The sequence below is a fragment of the Camelus bactrianus genome, chromosome 23 (assembly GCF_048773025.1).
Source record: "Camelus bactrianus isolate YW-2024 breed Bactrian camel chromosome 23, ASM4877302v1, whole genome shotgun sequence".
In the NCBI taxonomy this organism is placed as follows: Eukaryota; Metazoa; Chordata; class Mammalia; order Artiodactyla; family Camelidae; genus Camelus; species Camelus bactrianus.
The window spans coordinates 31,472,098-31,490,845 of record NC_133561.1 but is presented as its reverse complement, the minus strand read 5'-3'; the positions used below and the strand labels follow the sequence as shown (position 1 = coordinate 31,490,845).

The 18,748-nt window shown below is 40.9% G+C and overlaps 2 protein-coding genes across 3 annotated transcripts in view; both read right to left on the bottom strand.

Annotated features, from left to right (window-relative positions):
- Positions 1 to 5: 5 nt before the first annotated feature.
- On the bottom strand, positions 6 to 2,519 carry TMEM81 (transmembrane protein 81). The gene has a single exon (XM_010969291.3). The coding sequence runs from the start codon at positions 1,105 to 1,107 to the stop codon at positions 277 to 279; it is 831 nt and encodes a 276-aa protein (XP_010967593.1). The 5' UTR covers positions 1,108 to 2,519; the 3' UTR covers positions 6 to 276.
- A 125-nt stretch (positions 2,520 to 2,644) lies between these two features.
- The window catches only part of RBBP5 (RB binding protein 5, histone lysine methyltransferase complex subunit), a 33,888-nt gene continuing 17,784 nt past the window's right edge, over positions 2,645 to 18,748 (bottom strand). The window contains exons 4-14 of one of the 2 annotated variants that reach the window (XM_010969302.3): positions 18,042 to 18,182; positions 16,896 to 17,058; positions 15,606 to 15,715; positions 14,426 to 14,545; positions 14,184 to 14,337; positions 14,015 to 14,086; positions 13,257 to 13,374; positions 11,887 to 11,956; positions 11,272 to 11,501; positions 10,305 to 10,496; positions 2,645 to 4,725 (exon numbers count right to left, since the gene is read on the bottom strand). In XM_010969302.3, coding sequence (XP_010967604.1) covers positions 4,697 to 4,725; positions 10,305 to 10,496; positions 11,272 to 11,501; positions 11,887 to 11,956; positions 13,257 to 13,374; positions 14,015 to 14,086; positions 14,184 to 14,337; positions 14,426 to 14,545; positions 15,606 to 15,715; positions 16,896 to 17,058; positions 18,042 to 18,182 — 1,399 coding nt within the window. In that variant the 3' untranslated portion in view covers positions 2,645 to 4,696. The remainder of the gene's footprint in view (positions 4,726 to 10,304; positions 10,497 to 11,271; positions 11,502 to 11,886; positions 11,957 to 13,256; positions 13,375 to 14,014; positions 14,087 to 14,183; positions 14,338 to 14,425; positions 14,546 to 15,605; positions 15,716 to 16,895; positions 17,059 to 18,041; positions 18,183 to 18,748) is intronic. The other variant, XM_010969311.3, reaches the window with a different exon arrangement.

Below are 18,748 nucleotides of genomic sequence, written 5' to 3'. Positions count from 1 at the left end.
GCAGGGAGGCATGCAAGTTGTAAAGGGTCGACAACGAATGCAAACTCGGAAGACAGAGCTCTTCCCGGAGCAGGGAGATGCCTGCAGTCAGGTTTCCTGGGTGCCTAGCGCGCAGGGAAGATCTGGAGAGACCCACCCGGGACATAAAGGCAGAGACTACTGCCCGTAGCTACCATGATGTGGCCCCTCTCCACATCCCCTACTCACTCCTTGGGTAGCGGAAGCCCTCCCTCTTAGCTAACGCGCAGTCAGGCGGCCAAAACACTCCCGAAAAAGCTAGTTTGGCTTCCTGAGCAGCCAGCCCTTCGGGAGCAAGGTGTATAAGGTCTTCAGGCTGGCACTGCTGTTAATCACCCTCAGCCCGCTGCACAGTGCGACGATCACCAACACGCCGCCAGTCACGCCACTGGCAATTCCTACTCCCAAGGCTACCGCCACCTTCTTTTTCCACGGCGGGCGCTGAGGCTGGGTATCGTTGTCCAGATTCACTTCCAGGCCCTCATCTGCTAACTTCTGATCCTCAGTGAGGGACTGATGGAAATTCAGGTTCACCAAATTAGGGGGAAGGACCCTCAGCCCAAAATAGAGCCTCTTGACAAGTCTCAAGTTTTTTAACAGCTGCACATCACACCGGTAGGTCCCAGAGTCGTACTCCTGAGGGAACCGAAACTTTATAAAGTAGGAACTGGCTCGGAAGGGTTTGAAAACTTCGTCATCAGTTGAAATGATACCCCGAGCAAGTTTCCAGGTGAATCGGAAAGCTTCCTGCCCAACCTCCAGGATGTCTGAGCTCAGACAGCTCAGCTTAAACTCCTTCCCTATGAGGATGGTGAAGTGGAGCATTCCACAGATCCAGCTGGTCAGACACTCCAAGCGCTGAGACTTACACTTCCTTCTCACGCCATCAGGGCCCACCTCACAGGCGGTCTCCTCCTTATAGCCAAGGCCGCAGGTGACAGAGCAGGTTGTGGTGTTGACAATGACTCTCCCCACGGCTTCTTGCAGTTTCTCGGGGATGGCCAGTGTTTTAGGTAAAGCTACCACCAAAGGCAGAAGGAAAGCCAACACCAGGCTCCCAAGGATGAAACTTGTGGCCAATGTCTTCATGTCTTAGCAGGCATTTCACCACCCTCAGTCAACACCCAAGGTATTCCAGCTTCATCCTCTACGACATAACTTAACTCCTTCGACATGAGACAGCCCTCAAAGTCAAAAGATACGATGCGTGCATTGTCAATAAATACAACTTAAGACAAGTCTAGTCCTTAGTAACAGGTGAGGCCACGAGGCAGAAAGAGAAGTCACAACGTTGCTGCTTTCCTCTCTCTGCTTGTTAATGACCCCCTTATCGGTCTTCGTTCTTCTCACATCCTTTTCATGAATTTAGGTCCACTTCTTGGGAAGACAAAGATGAAAAGACTTCAAAAGCTGAAGTGAATTTACACATTAACTCGAATGCATAGTGAAGCTCTGCTCTTCCTCACCCTTTCCCTTCCCCTCCAGATTCTGGGATCGGAATTCAAAGGTTTCAAAATGTCAGTTAAATCCGACCAAATAAGAAATCAAAGACCAAGTATATATATATAAAAAAAGAGGGGATTAACTTGAATTATTTACTTTAAATGCTCTTAAACCTTCTACAAAAAGGATTAAGAATGCTGAACTGAGAGGCAAGAGACTTACCCTTCCTGAATTTCTATTTCCTCCTTTGCAAATTAAGGCCCCCTTGCCTATTTCAGGAAGGTCACTTTGAGCATCAAATGATAAACTGTACATGAAAACACTTTGTACAGTGTGAAACACTGTTCACGTGTAAGGAATTTTAAACAGAAATGAAAATTCATGAAGACAAGGGCCAACAAGCCTGTTAGAATTTGAATGCTTAGCAGCAAGACAGGCAGCTCCACTCCCACCTCTAGGCAGTCTTCCTTCCCAAGGGTACCGAACATACATTCTGGGGGAGAGGACACATAATTCTCCCTGCCTCCCAGCCCAGTCCCTTCACCCAGCAGAACAGGAGAAGCAGCTCATCATTCACTTGGGTCAAGGTTGCTATGAAACAGCTATGATGTCAAAAAGCTTCTCAGTCACAAAACTGAGAGAGGTTAGTAAGGAGACGTTCAGATTTAGCGATGATTAAAATCGAAGACTTAAACAGACTTTATGAAACATCTTACTCTTCAGGAGACAATGAATATTCAACAGATTTCAAAGCTATTTAATCTAGGGGGAAAAGGACTAATACAGAGAAATTTAACCGTACTTACACTTTAAGAAGGATCCTTGGAAGGCAGGAACCTCCTTGCATTCATTTTTGTAAGCTCCAGAATATCTCCTAGCCCTGGGGCCTCTACAGCGCAGTTACATACACTTACAAGTGAGTTACAAGGGAGATAAGGAATTTGAAGAGGTCATTCCCAGCTGATGTTTGATTTAACACTAACTTTTTGCTTGAATTGTTTATTTATCATCTTGTCTAGAGGCAGACATCTGGACTACCTGACCACCCCTTACCCCTCCCAGCTCTGTATTTCCACAGAGAAGATCTAACATCAAAAAAGAAGCTGCATTTTCCGTCATACAAAGCAAAGTGGCTGGTGAGTTTCAGAAACGATCCGTGTCTACAAACACACACCTACACCTGTTCTTTAATAAACATCGAATTTTATTTACAAAGCATTAAAGCTTCAGCAAGAAGTATCCAAGGCTAAGTCTCATCTCGTACAAAACTACAGAACATTAAAAAACAAAATGGTGGTGGTGGTGGTGGGGAGACAACAGGCAAGAAGAGGATATGCATATATTGTACAAACTGAGAAAAGCAAACTGAAATGGACAGAAGGCTTTAGGAGCTGAAAAAAATTCCAAAAACATAAATAATTATTAGGAGCCGCTGCCAGAGACACTCTGACTGGGCTGAATATCTTCTCAGTAGCCAGTTTAGGAGGCAGACAGAGCATGAACATCCAAATGCATAGGCAGAGGACACCCAGCTACTTTGCACGTGGAAATAAGGCAGAAACCTCTTTATTACACAGTTTGCATACTATTGCCGTGTAAAGTACAGATAGAAACGAAATGGAAATAATGTCATGTCTGCAGAACAAAAAACATGTCCAGTGACCCACCTACTAATCTCAACCCCTGGTCTGATCCGAAAAGCGGAAATGAAATTCACAAAATGAGCATCTGAGAAGGCGTGGCATCTAAAAATATAGACATTTGCCACTGACCCAGGAAGAGTTCTTACTTTAACTACTGAACGTTTTGGTTCTAAAGAGGGAATGGAAGAGGCCCTTGCTGACATGTTCTACTTTGATTTCTATGCTAAAATCCAAAAGGTAGGCGACCTGTCTGGCTACCTACAGGAGCAGCCAGCAACTGACAGAGACTTCCCAGTAAGCACAGTGCTTAACTCTCCTTTGAAGATACTGTGAAAATGATCCTGATTCAGCACTCCCAGCCAGCTAAGAGCTCCACTCAGAGAGCCTGGTGAGCCCTCTCCACACCTGGCTTCACTCTGGATTTTCAGAGAATTTCAAACACCTAATGTACACATCCATCCAATCTGCTACTTTTTATATAAAGAACAGCAAAAGCAAAAAGTAAAAATTAAAAAAAAATTTTTTTTTAAAAGCTAAGCAACCTTTCACAGAAAGGAAGTGACTGGAAACACGGAGGAAGGGAAAGGATCATGGATACAGGAGGGGAAATGCGATGACTGATGGGAAACACAGAGATCCACGAGCAATGATAAAAAAAAGAAGTTTTCTTGATTTTTGATTTGAACTGTGTTGTTGTCGCTTTGATTCTAGACGGTTTTGTTTTAGTCCTTGCATAGATTTCCCCCACCCCAATAAAAAAGAAGCCTGCTGAGAGACACCTTGGTCTGGTTCCATCGCTGGAAGCCAGTACAGGTAAAGCAATATAAACTACTGATGATTCTTTGCTGGAGACAATGCAACTAGCTGTCTTCAAAAATCATGCTTAATGAGAATGAACCAATACTGGAGGGAAACGTGATGAAAAGAAAACAAAGACAAACCCGACCTTCTTACAGCCCAGCTTCTTGAGCAAAATGTTACAGTATGTTAAAGAGAGGGGGGCCTTTCTTATCTTTCTTACGTTTCAGAAAAACCTGAAATTCTTCAAGCACTTTCTTTTTTGCCCATCCTTTGTAACACAATATAGAAACACAGGAGGTATCTGGTGAGAGGGTGAGTTTAAAAACGGAAGAAAGAATGTGCAACAGAAGTTCTTCTAGGTTACAGGCAGCAAAATTTCAGATAAGAACAGGTCACTCAAGGACATGCACTGAGGAGGGAAGGCCAGTGGGAGACCGGAAATGACAGGCCAAAATGATGCTGGGTACAGCAAAGACAGACGAGCAGAACAGGAATCTCTTCTCCAGCAACATGACAAGCATCAAAGTTTAAATGAGTCAAAACTCCTGTTTGATGTCTTCACAAATCCTCATTCCTGAGAGCCTATTTGGACTTATGCTTGAAAGGGAAGGGACGTATACTCTTCTTCCATAATTCACTTCTTCATTCAAACATAAAATTCACTCCTTCCACCTCCTGGGTGGAAGACAGAGGCCTTTGTTTTAAATTAAAGTCAATCTCAAATGACTGACCACAGTGTCCAGAGGCCACACGATGGCAAAGGAGGGAAGAACGAAGAACTTCCAGGGTCTTCATAACAGTTCTGAGATTGCTCCCCCTGCTAAAGAGATTAGAAACAAAAAGATTTCTTTCAGTATCAACTTAGACCAGTTACTTCCAAGAACAGATACAGTGATGGATGCTGGATGATGCGTACAAGCACACGTGGGCTAAGAATTTCCCCCCTTTAAAGCCAACCCCATTACTCTTTATTGAAGCAAAAATAAACCCCGACCCCAGTTCTTTTCTCACCACTGCCCCGAAGAGGGGAAAAAAGGCAAAATGATCAGAGTCCTACACAATTTCCAAGCTGCTAACCGTTCTCCAGGGTGTTAACAAATAATGCTTTATATTCCAAAAAGCATAGGAGGTACAGGACGTTCTAGGGTACTGCTTCTTTCAATCTTTCATATATTAGACCAATTCGCCACTAAATGATTAATGGTGAGGAACAAACCCTTTTCCGAAAACCCCAGTTCCTCAAGTGGTAACTGTCATCACCTCAAGTGGTAACTGTCATCACCTCAGAATCCCAAATACTGTGAAATATTAATGAAAACTATCGTTGGCATTTCTACGAGCCAACAGTTGATCAATACATAAAATCCTAAGCAATAAAATCAAATGAACACTTCCCTGATTACTCCATAGAAGCTGTTCAATCTCTGAGGGACATCCTTAAATGGGCTGCTGTGAAATATTAACTAGGAAGTGTAAAAAGAGAACAAGGTGAAAAAAACCCTCCCAGTGTTATGTGAAATGGGGAAGAACATGCCACTTGAAGGTGAAAATGGTTAAAAATAATTGCCCAAGTTAGGAAAGAAAAGTACCTGTTTGTAAACTTTGCTTTTAAGTGGATTTTTAAAGTTCAAGCACCGATGAGAACTGGCAATAAAAATAAATTCTGATTTGCCTGAGAACAGACAAATTATGAGATACAAATTCTCCTGGATGCTACGTGTTAAAAATCAAATTTAAACTTTATATATAGTTCAGTAGGATAAAAAGTGTATTTAAGCATCTGTTTTTCAGATCTCTCAACATAAAATGCAGTAATCTCTTGGATTGATTTTTTTATTTTTGATCTTGAGATAAAAGAATCTACTCCACAGGACTCAATATCATGCCTTTAACACTTTAAGGCTAGTTTTCCTGATCTTTTCCACAGGTACGCTGACCAATCTAGCTTTAACAGTTTAAAAATGAACACAACATTGACATTTTAAGCCTAAATCATAAGGAAAAAGTAGCTTGCACTCAAGATGACTAATGAGCTACATTATACTGATTATCTGAGGTCAGTTAATTTTTCTGTATCATCCTGTTTCCTGTGAACAGACCAAAAACAAAGCTCGATGAGGCATCAGGCAACAAACCAACACCAGAGCAAGCAGGTCTAGGAGCAAGATAAGATAGACAGAAATGGCAACAAAGGAGAAGACCTGTTGTTAAAAATCTGCCCCAAAGATATGTTATCATTCAGCTGTAACGTGATGGAAATCTCCAGTAATAGAAAATGAAGAAAAATTCAGTTCATGATGAACAGATGTTACTGGTACCCCCCAAAAGCAGCCAAGTCAGGGTGGCCAACTGGGTGTTAAGTTTTTAACGTGACCTTTGTCATCTAAGACCACAAAGAATGAGAAAAATATCCATCTAGCCATCTGATTTTAGCAGGAATTCATAAATTAATCTTTGAGAGACTGATCATTTTTTTTTTTAAGGGAAACGAAAGGGGGGGAAACCCTACCAATCATTTAAGACAATCACAGATTCAGTAAGCAAACAGGGTATGATTCAGAGGCCCAGGGTGGTCGGCCAGCACCAGAAGGGCAGTGGTGACGCCAAAGGTCTGTCGCTCCCCAGAAGTGACACCTCTGCTCATTCTGGACTCTGTCACCCCCAACAGGCCCAGGTGCACACCACCCCCTTCAGACCACATCCCCCACCATCCCACAAGGCCTTCAGACCACATATGTGACACTCGTTACAAACACACTGATGTTTACTGCCAAGGACTCCTAGTTCTTGGGCAATCCTTGAGCACTCAGTCACAGGGCAACTGGGACACTGGTGGTTCTCCTCATCTCTCAGGTTTCTATCCTGAGGACTGTCCTCTGGACAGTAACTGGGGGGAATCTGACAGATAGTGCTATGTCAATCTGGACTTTCCAAAAAGTCCCCAGCTCAGGGTTACCCTCACCAAGCTTCACTGATGGGTCCTCACTCATCACAGAAAGTGTGTCTTCATGGATGTCAGTCCACTGGTAGTTTCTAATACCAATGAGCTGTTTGATAGGGAAGAATTTTCTATAGCTCGTTCCAGGTGGTCTACTTCTATGGTGGTCTACATGTCTTCCAACTGTCCCCTGAAATGCATAATCTCCCGTTGCAACATGCACCGGACTGTAGCCACTTTGTCAGGGCTAATCAGGGTCTACTGAAATAACTGATCAATTGAAGATGATAAACAGCTGGCATTTATCTAACTTGAGCTGCAACACAGCCTTCACCTATAATCCTGCCTTCAAATAAGTTGACTCTCATATAAAAATAAGGCATTTGTAGGGAGGGGAGGTCCATAAAGCACTGAATCTACAAATAGACCAGTCAGACTGAACTGATCTTTGAAGATGGTCCAGCCTCAGGAATGTAGGATCAGGATTCATTTCTTAATATCTGGTGGAAAATCCACAATGACAGCATGCTGCTTTCTACTGAAAATCTCCAAGGTGTGGGAAAACATGAAAAATAAACACCAGAGAGTTTTTACCTCAGAGGCCTTGGGGAGCATGGGTCAGCCAGCCTCTGCCTGCTCTAGGCCCTCCAAGCCAAACACGGTATTGGATGAAGCCCCACCCTTGCCCAAAGACGCCCAACACAGAAGGCATGATAGGCTGTCCTGAAACTGAGACTTCTGATGGCATTATGTGATACTCAGTTTCACCACTCTCCCCCAGATTCAGCCTTCACAAAGACCCAAACTGCACTGCAGCTAGTCGATAAAGCTGGGTACAGCCCTTCTGAGGAAATCTTGGGACTAAACCACAATGTCCCTTTTGAGGCTTAATCTTAATGGCCTCAAAACACTCAGCACACTCTGGAGCTTGACCTGGCCATTTCAGTTTTGGAGGTTTCCATTCAGGAAAAGGCCAAGGAACCAAGGCCGGAGAAGAAAGGAGAAAATGGGAAGAAGGAAGTACAGATTACATGGCGAAGTATGCAGTGCACACAATCATGACAAGATGATAAACTGTTTGCTGTAATCTCTGCAGTTGTCTTGTCTGTGCGGTGTCAGCGTACCATCACTCTGGACCTGTTATGTAAAAGTCTCTAGTCCTTTTTGTTTTTTTAAATAAATTTTATTTTTATTTTATTTATTTATTTTTAATGTTTTTTTTTTTTCCTTTTCTTTTTTTTTAATGGAGGTACTGGGGATTGAACCCGGGACCTTCTGTATGCTAAGCATGCACTCTACCACTGAGCTCTACCCTCCCCCACAAACGTCTCCTCTACTCCTTTTTAAAGGGCGAAGCCGTTAAAATGGTTGTCTCTATTTAAGGCTGACCAACTCAAGTGCCTGATAAAAACAATGCAGAAAATAAAATATCCAGCCTGAAGCAGCCTGCTATTTCAAGATAGAAGTTCCAGCCTTTAATGAGGTTGGTACCTTCTCAGCTGAGTGGGAATAAACTTCTAATAGGCCCTTGATAACGACAGCCACCCTTGCTAGAAGGAGCTCTGAAATGCTGACTTGTACAAGCCCTAAACTGTGTATTTTACACACAACTTAAAATTTCAGTGCAGTATTTTGAGAACTTCAGGGAATAAAAAGGCCCATTCCTTTACAGCTAAGTAAACTGTCCAACATTTAGATGCTTCTGAAGCATAGCTGAAAAACACCACTGCTGTTACACTTTGGGCTGTAAAATGTAACAGTACTTCATGGCACCTTTGACAAAAACCCAATTTGGAAAATGCCAGAAAAGTTTAGCTACTGTTAGTGACCATATCAGCTATAATTAAAAATTGAAATCACTGTATTATAGAGAAAAAAAGTTTAGTTTTTAAAAACTTCAAATGGTTTATTTACCACACACTTCGTATAAAAAAGTATATGATTAATTACAGACAGATTCTGAAGACACTGGGAAAGTATGTCCTAGAGAATTTCAATTAATTTAATATGTTTGGCCGTATTTTAAATCAGCCCGAAGCATTTTGGCTCTTGGAGCCAAGGAAATCTATTTAAACTTTAAACTGTTTCTTCTGTAGTGGCATCAGCTTATGCAAGAAGTAGATTATGGAAGCATCGTTTTCATTTACATTAGTTAACTGCAATCATGGTTGGCAATGCCTGTTTAACTCTCCAGGCCATTTTTTAACATATACAGACATAACCCTGTGATCAGCGGAGCGCCGTAAATACTGTTGGGGAAAAATGCTGCTGCTCAGCGGTGTACTGTTGGACTGTGAAAAACTTAAGTCTAAATATAGTGAATTTGAGTGGGAATACTCAAAATGATGAGTAATTGAGTCTGCTTCAGCTTCTCTGCAGAAGAGAAGTCATGTTCACAATGAGTAAACAATTTAAGGAATTCTGCATTCTAGTGTCTACCATCGCATTTGGATTAACACATTTAAATTAAAATATTAAAAAGGGGGAAAAAAACCCTAAATACAACCACTAGTATTTTGTCAGTCCTGCCTCTGAATCTACCGACAGAGCCACAGAAAATTGAGAGTACTGTATTAACTAAAGCAGTGCCAGTATGTAAAACAAAACAAAAACTATGTTTGAGTAGAAATGGACTCTAATTTGATTACTATTTTCCAAACAAGAGGCCACTTAACCTAGATTCCTAAGTATTTGATAGGAAATTGAAACTGTTCTCTATCTCCCAATAAAAATCCGTCAATCATATAAAAGTGAGAAAACTCAGCAAGTTTCAAGAGGTTTAGTTTAGGTGTGAAGCAGCTACATAGCTTCTGTCTTTTTGGTAATCCCTTCCTGTTTGAAAAAACAAAACACCTCATCTTGTTCCTTAACACGACAGCACTACTAACAACTGCTTGGCTACTGGGAGAGAGATAAACACCATCATTGATTCTAAGCTACTGTGAAAGAGAAAAACACCACCCTGGGATTTGAATAATTAAAGAGAAAGAAAAAAGATGCTACAGATAAACAGTCAGGGGCACCTAAAGAAACTCGTATTTCCGGTTATCTGTCTGGCTCTTTCATTTGAGACAAAACGAAACAAAAAACCTAGGAGCAAACACAGATGAAAAAATGAATTAAACCAGGGGTTCTTACCCTTTCTCGGGTCATGGATTCCTACAGGAATCTGGTGAAACATACAGGCATCTTCCCCACAAAAATATTCACAAAGTGTTTTGTATATAAGATCAAGGGAATGGAGATCCCCTGAAACCTAGTTATGGACCCAAGGTTAAGAGCCACTGAATTAAGCCAAATCTGGTTTAGCCTGCCCGTAGCAGCAGCTTAAAACTCAAAGAATATCTACCACTGGGAAAAAGGAGGGAAGGAAGGAAAAAATGCTGCAGTTAAACGGAGTCAGGGGCTGTACAAAGCAAGGCCACGAAGCAAGCCAGACAGCGCCCCCAGTGCGTCCTTACCTGTCAAGGGCTGGCTGAGCTCCGCCTGCACTTTACCCTTCGCTGATCCTTCCAGAGGTAAACCTCTGTCCCCTTTGTAGAGTTTCGGTTTAAATGGAGAATCTTTCTCTTTACCTTTTGATCCTTTAGGCCGGCCTGCTTGCTTCTTCTTGGATTTGCCATCCCCCTTCACACCCAGTAGTGGATGGACTTCTGGAAAAGGACAGAGAGGCATGGCAAGGAATCCACACACCACCAGTCCCATCACCCCAACCGAGCACATGCCATGCTACCTATCCATGAGCAAAGAATCCTGCTCTTGGGTCCCAAGTCCACTAATAGGAGGAGAAAATTTTGCTTTGTTTATTAGTTATGAAACTGTAAGAGTGGTCACTAAGTGAGAAGCAGTTGCTTGGCCAAATACACATGGCCCATGTGGTTCACACCAAGCCACAGCAACTCCAGATGGAAAAGGCAGCTGAAGGGCACGCTGCTGCTGTTTCACACAAGCCAGCACAGCAACGCACACGTGCATGCTGGCATGTGCCAGCAGAAAGGGAATGAGCTTTGGAACCTGACAGACCAGGGTAAGAATTCAGACTCTGTAACGGGATTAAAAAGGCTTCCAGAGTCAGACTGTAAAAGTAGGTAGGACGAAGAAAGATGGTCCACGTCTGACTAGTACCCCACCACCTGATGAGAATCTTGGGGGAAGAGCTGGGGGAAGAAGACTGGCATTGACACAAGCTCTGCCCCAGATGTCAGAAGACTTAAAGTGTGCCATCTTGGGCAGAGTATCAAGAGCAAAATCGCCCCTATTTTAAAAGAGAAGTGAAAGCAGATCAAATTATTACAAAGCTGTAATGCACTGAACACTCATGGGGAAATTCCTTTAAGGGAAAAAACCACCCAAATGGGAATCTCCAGGTCGTGCTGGAGAATAAAGAGTCGTGTCCATCAGGCGGGAGAGAGAGGACGCAGCCCTTACCATCATTTGGTACTCCTTGAAGCTCAATATTGGTGGTTTTGGGTTTCTTCTTAGGTGGCTGGGACCCATCTGCTGAAGACTGCCTCTTCTTCTCTGAACTAGCCCCTTCGTCCATCAGGGAGGTTTGGACTGCATCTGGTGGGGGGCCATATGGATTTTCTTCTGGGTCTTCTACCTCAGGGGCAATGGGTAAATATAACAGAGCCTTTGAATCTTCCAGCTCTTCATCACTATTTGGAACAGGATCAGAAAAGGGACAGGAAAAAGAGGAGAAAGTTGCTTAAACCATGAACCCTTCCTCTAGGGCAGAATCATCTACATTAACCATAAGCAACAGGTATGGGTCTGAAATTTTAAGAAAGTCAAGACAAATAAAAGGAAATCAGACAACATGGTTAATAAAATCAGTAGGAAAAATAAATGGCATAAATGGCAAAGCCTTTCTTAAGATTTTCTACCAATGGAGAAGGGAAGGGATTTCGTATACACCAAAGGAGTTATCTCTTTGAGCAAACAAGCAGATGGGGCTGAAGGAACAGCCGGGAGCTGAGCGGCACAGCACCAGAGACTGAGGAGGAGGAGCGTCCCAAGGCCCAGCCTTCAGCGGTGGCTCACCTGCTACAGAAGGCAGCAATAGGGTCCACACTGGTGACATCCACTTCCTCGTCCTCTGCAGCATCAGCCCCTGCAGGACAGAAACACAGCAGAGGTGTGAGAAGTGGAAAACTGCTTTTTACATGCAGCTTATGGCTGCCAGAGACTGAAACCCAGGAGACACAAAGGAGGAAAACCGAACACTTCATTTCACTTAGTCATTCAGCAAATACGTGCTGAATTCCCATCATATGCATGGCACTGGGAATAGAGCAATGCCCAAGAAAGCTGGGAACAGTCCTTCAGTAAAAGCTTCGTAAGTCTAACTGGGGAGATAGGTACAAATAGATAACTTCAGTTCAATACAGCAAGGGCTACAGTACAGGTGTATGCAGTGCGCTGAGGAGATGGGAAGGGGAAACCACCTATGTAGAAGTTTGGGAAGGTCTCACACCACAGACCAGTAACATCCATAGAAACCAGAATATCCTGGAACCTGGTGGTCTTCCTAAGACACATGAGGCATGTAAGTTACCTAGTAACACAAAAGTGAGGACCAGCACTTTGAAGCTGGAGAGAACTAAACTCAATCCCAATTCCCTGATTCCTGGCACCACCAAGTGCCACAGGAGGCAGTGACCCATGACATTAACTACTCACTGACAGTGCCAACTGGACATGCGAAGCATTCAAACACACAAACCCCTGCCAGATGTAAAGCCCTGTGTTCAGACACCATGGGATATAAAGTCAAATGTTTATTCTCAAGGAGCTTCCTATCTAGACGTTTAGAAGCCAAGAAATAAGAGTAACAATGATCACAGTCGTAATGATAATAGAAAATGACACCTGAATGCTCACTGTGGCCTAGACACTTCAGTGAGTGCCTTACACGAATCATCTCACTTATTCGGCACAGCCCTAAAAGGCAGGTACTGTCATTACTCCTACTTTACAGATGAGGAAGTTCAGGTTTAAAGAGGAAGTATTCTGCCCAAGGCAGTCATACTCCAGAGCCCATGCTCTTACCCTCTTCTTACTGACAGAGGAGGGACAACACCTGACACCAGCTGAGCACCCAGCATGTGTGGGTGGCTTTGCCAGGTGCTGCAAGCAAGTCCTCATTCAATCATCTGCAGTTAGTCAGGAAATACAAAGTGAAACGTTAAAGGAGTTGCTTGAACCCCAGTGATGTCCCTGTATGACCTTAGTCAACGCCTTACAAACCAAGATTCTAAAAACTGTCACAACTGTGTAAGCTTAGGGAAAAAAATGATACTTTAGACTAAGTGTTGAAATAAATTTTCAACACAAATTAAGAATGAACACTGAGGAAAACAATCATTTTTTTCCTTTGGGAAATACTACCTCCAATTGAGGAATATTATTACCTGTCTGCTCGGGCTCGCTCTTATCTTCATCTTCAATATCAAACTCTGATTCCCTTTCTTCATATTCTACATTTTCATCCAATTCTTTGAAGTCTGGCGCAAATGCACTCCAATTTTCCTATGCCACAAGCAAAACATACGACTCAACCATGTGAGACAGCAATAGTCTGTAATCTAGACATTAATGACATAAATGAAAGATCTGAGCATGAAAGAGACTTGAAATTCTGAGATCAAATTTAGCAGATAATAAAAAATTAGGTATCTATAGGTTTTACTATACTACCTTAAGGTATTTCCTATCTTAAACATTCCAAGTTATTAACTATAGTTCTTCCATAAAAAACTGCCTTCTTTAATCTTTTTAAGATAAAATTCTGTGGTAAAATGTTTTCTTATGAGTATGTTGATTACAAATATAATTAAAGGTGTTCAAAAGAAAACGAAGATGTAAAACAGAAGCTAACTGAGCTGGAAATAAGAAAAGCAAAAGAAAACTCTGTCTCAGATAAGCAATAGAAAAATATAAAAAATGTCCCAGAAAGTAAACTAGACTTCCTCCTGGTACACTAGTAAACTGGCTCTGGACCAAGACTTTCCCATTAAAATAAAGCAAAACTAACTGCACTGAAATATTTAATTAGATTAGAAGAATCACATGGAAAAGAAAGTAATTTTTGGCTTACTATTTGTAAGGTTCTTTGATAAAAAAGAAAGAATATCTAGTTTCAAAGCAATTAAACCAGGAAAATACTTACGACTTGATTTTGTGCCCAGATCGATACCACTCCACTGGAAATGGATGCTATGATGGGTCGGACAGGATGCCACTGAATTTTAATGAAGCAAAGAAAAATCAGTCCTAAGAATGAATCCAAGATCTTCTGTATCGCGTAAGTAACAACAGCAACCTCTCATTCTACTCACAGCTACGTCCAAGAGGAGTTCTCCTCTGGTCCCGTGGAGAATCTTCACCAGGTTCCCAATGCTCTTCTCCCAGATGTACAGGGCATGCTGCCGGGCTGAACCTGCCACTATGTATTCCCCATCCCCAGAGAAACAACACTTCTTCCATGGGGTCCTAAAGGACAAAGAAAGTACCCAAGGAGAACCGGAACCTGACCCCAGGTCATGAGTTAGCACGCATTCTTCTAGGGTGTGATACACACCTATTCACCAAGTCCTGCAATTTCTGCATGGGCTCAGGCTCTCCATCCCTTCCACAGGTTAAGATTTCTCTGCCGTCATAGACTCTGATGATTCGATCTGCTGTGTTAATTAGAAAGCAACTACGAAAAGGATAAAAATACCAACATCAGGGTCAGAAATCCGTTCCTGTTAACATTTTCCATTACTACCAGTTACTTAGAACAGTACGTACCGTAAGACAACTACCAAGTTAGGGAGAGAGTGAGTAAAACTCTAAGTAACAGACTAGAATACTTATCTCCCTGTCACTTTCCAAGCCAAAATACAATGTGAAGTGAGCAAACTTTTTATCCTTCCCGTGTATCCCTGAACCCTACACGTACAAACTAATCATCGATATTTGACTAAAACCCCAAACCTCTAAATTGAAACCAGCTTCCGGAATTCACAAGCTTACAGTTAAACAAATATACAAAAATACTTCATTTCTCTGGCCTCTTTCATATACAATACACTCTTCTTAATGAGCTAATAAACTAAATATATCATTTTGGATTGCCCAATTTTTTACTGTAAAGACACTGAAAGTGCTGGAAATCTGTCTAGAATACAAATCATTTTACTACCTTCTTACAGACTTCACTAACTAACTTCTTAATTCCAGAGAATTTGAACATGAATGTCCTCTAAGTGTGTATGGTGTTTCTATACAAAATAGGATGACTATTATCTCTCTTACTGACAACCTCTTTTTCTCGTTTCTGTTGATATGTGTATCAACTTCTAGCTGGGTAACCAAACTTATCAGAAAAACACCTGAAATTAAAAGGGTTTAAAACAGGTTTTATGTAAGTAACGTACATATTTAGTTACCGTGTGAATTCTGTGATCTCAGTTCTGATTATAAGACAGTAACCTTTTCCCAGTGCTTACCATGTGCCTGGTATTTTGGTTCTAAGCACAGACCACTCAGATATCCTTTCTGTAAAGGAACTGCCTGTTAATCTCAAGATGTGACTGCTGGCTCAATGCAGTAAATTTTATAAACTTAAGAACCAGATAGTGACAGTTTATAATAACTATTTTTTAAGTAAATATTTTAAAAATTTAAGTATAATTACACAGAAACTGTGAATCTCAATGTGTTTTTGCATTCTACTCACTTTTAAAACTGTTCCTAAAAAGACAGGTCTCACTCACCTCCCTTTCCGGGCAAACTCTATTGACTTAATGGCTGTGGTATTGCTTGTTCCAGTTGTTACTCTGAATGAAGCAACAAGATCCTGAGAATCTGTTTTTAGGACCAAAATCTAAAGTTTAAAAGAAAAAAAAAAGTAAGTATTCTGATAACTTACAATAATTAGATCTGGCTTCTGCTTCTAAAATTGGGTAAAAATATAAATATCTTTATTCCCATGTATTCAACTTGATTAACTGGTATGGCCTTTGACCTCTTCAATTAAAGGACAGTGTCTTAACTCATTCTTTAAGTATAATGTTTAACATTATCCACAATGGTCAAAAAGTAGAAGCAACCCAAGTATCCATCAACAGATGAATGGACAAACAAAATGTGCTATATACACACAATGAATATTATTCAATATTCAGACTTGAAAAGGAAGGAAAGTCTGACACATGCTACAACATGAATGAATCTTAAGGACACTGTGCTAAGTGAAATACACCAGTCACGAAAAACCAAATACTGGATGAGTCCACTTACATGAAGTACTAGCATAGCCAAACTCAGAGATAGAAAGTAGAATGAGGGTTTCCAGGGGTTGAAAGGGAGAGGGAACAGCAAGTTTATTATTTAGTGAGTACAAGACTGAGTGCAAGATAAAAAGAGCTCTGGAGATAAATGACAGTGCTGGTTGCACGACAATATGAATGTACTTGACTCCGCCAAACTACACACTTAAGAATGGGTAAGATGGTAAATTTTGTTACCTGAATTTTACTACAATTTAAAAAAAAAAAAGCTGGCACTCTCTAAAGAGACCATGAAATTGTCCTATCCCATATGACCCAGTGGGGGAAAAAAACCAAAAAACCAAAAATACCAAAGTATCTAATGGAACTACAAACTCTAATTAGCTTAAAAAGGATCCCAAAGCTCACCTATAGATTGAGCTACCCTAAATTATACAATATTTCCAGACCAAGATATCAGACATTTTATCAGCAGTATTCCATCTGATGATGTGATTTTTAAATTTTATAATTTAGCAATGGCCCTTCATTACTAGCATCCAGTAAAGGCCCTCCATCCTCTTCTAGGCCAAATAATCTCTGACCACTCTAAATCCAAAGAACAGAAATTATTAAGGCACGAGAAAAGAACAGGCTGCATTTGTCACAGGCAGGAGGCATTCTTAGTCCAGGGATGAAAGACATTTCAAAGGAAGGGGAACAAGTAAATGTGAAATGAGCCAATGCACAGGATGGCAGATACTTATTCACTAGCTTGCAAGCTTCGACGCTTACCTTGCCTTTTGCATTTCCTGTATAGATATATTCTCCTCGCCTATCAAAAGATGCAACCACGTTCAAATCGGAGTCATCGTCTACCGGCAGAACAACATGTTTGGAATCTGAAAGGGTCAACATGACAGGAGCAGATTTCATGGGACACACGAGAACCTTGTTCCTGTTTAAAAATATGAACAGTACATTGGCTGTTGCTTTGGTATCAGAAGGCTGATTCTCTGCCCCTTTCCCTAATTTCGATCTACCACCTCATCAACTCTCCAAGCCCAAGTCTATTTAAAATAGTGAAAAAGCCTAAACTTAATTTCTAATAATAGGGAAGTGACTGAGTTAAAGTTATGGAATTCTACCTTGACAAAATAAAATGTAATCAATAAGAATAAATATGAAGATGTAGAAAACTCGTAAAACATGTAAGACATATAGTGAAAAAGCAAAATACTAACTAAAACTATGTAAAAAATACATGTTTATATACATCTAATATACACAAACGCTTTGTGAGCTATAAAGCTCTACAAATAAACTTTACGCTTACAGAGAACTTGACTGAAAGAGAACCCAAAGACATGAAAATAATTACATCTCTGTAATAGAACGGTAGGTAACTCTTTTTCTTAAACATAGTTTTAATAATGAACTGTTTCCCTTACTAAAGAAATTCAAATCATCAGGGCAAAAGCCCTGGGCTAAGGAACGGTTAGTTATCACACCTAATTCTACCTTTGCCCATTTCCAAAGTCTTTTTAAAAAATAATTAATTAATTTATTTATTATTGTATTATTTAATTATTTTATTTCGGTGGTGGGGGAAGGTAATTAGGTTTATTTATTTTTAGAGGAGGTACCAGGGATTGAACCCAGGACCTTGTGCGTGCTAAGCACATGCTCTACCACTGAACTATACCCACCCCGCTCCGAAGTCTTAATTAATAAAGGCCAGTTTTAAATTATAACTATAACAACAGCCTCTTTAAAATCTATTTGGTAGAACCAACCTAAATAGATTATTTTATATAGAAGAGGTTTGAAGAGCTATGTGCTCTTGCCTCCTAAAACCTTAAACTGAAATTGTCATGAGCCTGGAAATATCCATACAGAGTTAGACCCACCCCAGGAGAGAACAGCTCAGATTAAACATACTGATCTCGTGGGTGATACTGGACTTTTAAGATGGGTGAAGGGAATCGAAACCTCTGGTCGCAGTCGCCGGAAAGAACATCCCACTGTGACACTATGTTATCAGTAGAAGCACTCACGAGTTTGTGACCATCTCGGCTCCAGCTGAGAAGAAAAAAGGGTAACTTAGCACATATCCTAAGTTACAGTATATCACATCGCCCTTATAGATAAAAATACATGTGTCACACTTATTGCCCTTACTGCCTGGGTCAACAATGTTTCTTCGTCTTCTTATTTTTTAAACATATACTCAAAAACAAAACAAGCTTTCTGAACTAAGCAATAAATAAGAACGTTTTCAAGACACCTTCATATCTAGTAACAGAAGTTCTTTTTGTTACCTAGTAGGGAGGTAATTTACTTTATCTATTTATTTTTAGAGGAGGTACTGGGGATTGAACCCAGGACCTTGTGCATGTTAAGCATGCACTTTCCACTTGAGCTACACCCTCCCCCCTCTTTTTTGTTTTAATTGATGTATAGTTGATTTACAATGTTGTGTTAGTTTCTAGTGTACAGCACAGTGATTCAGTTACACATATATATATATTCTTTTTCATTATAGGTTAGTACAAGCTATTGAATATAGTTCCCTGTGCTAAACAGTAGGGCCTAATTGTTTACTTATTTTGTACACAGAAGTTCTTAATAGTTCAAGATAATACTGT

What these genes read in the sequence shown, in the direction of transcription:
- TMEM81 (XM_010969291.3), bottom strand. Translation starts at nt 1,107, where the DNA reads ATGAAGACATTGGCCACAAGTTTCATCCTTGGGAGCCTGGTGTTGGCT.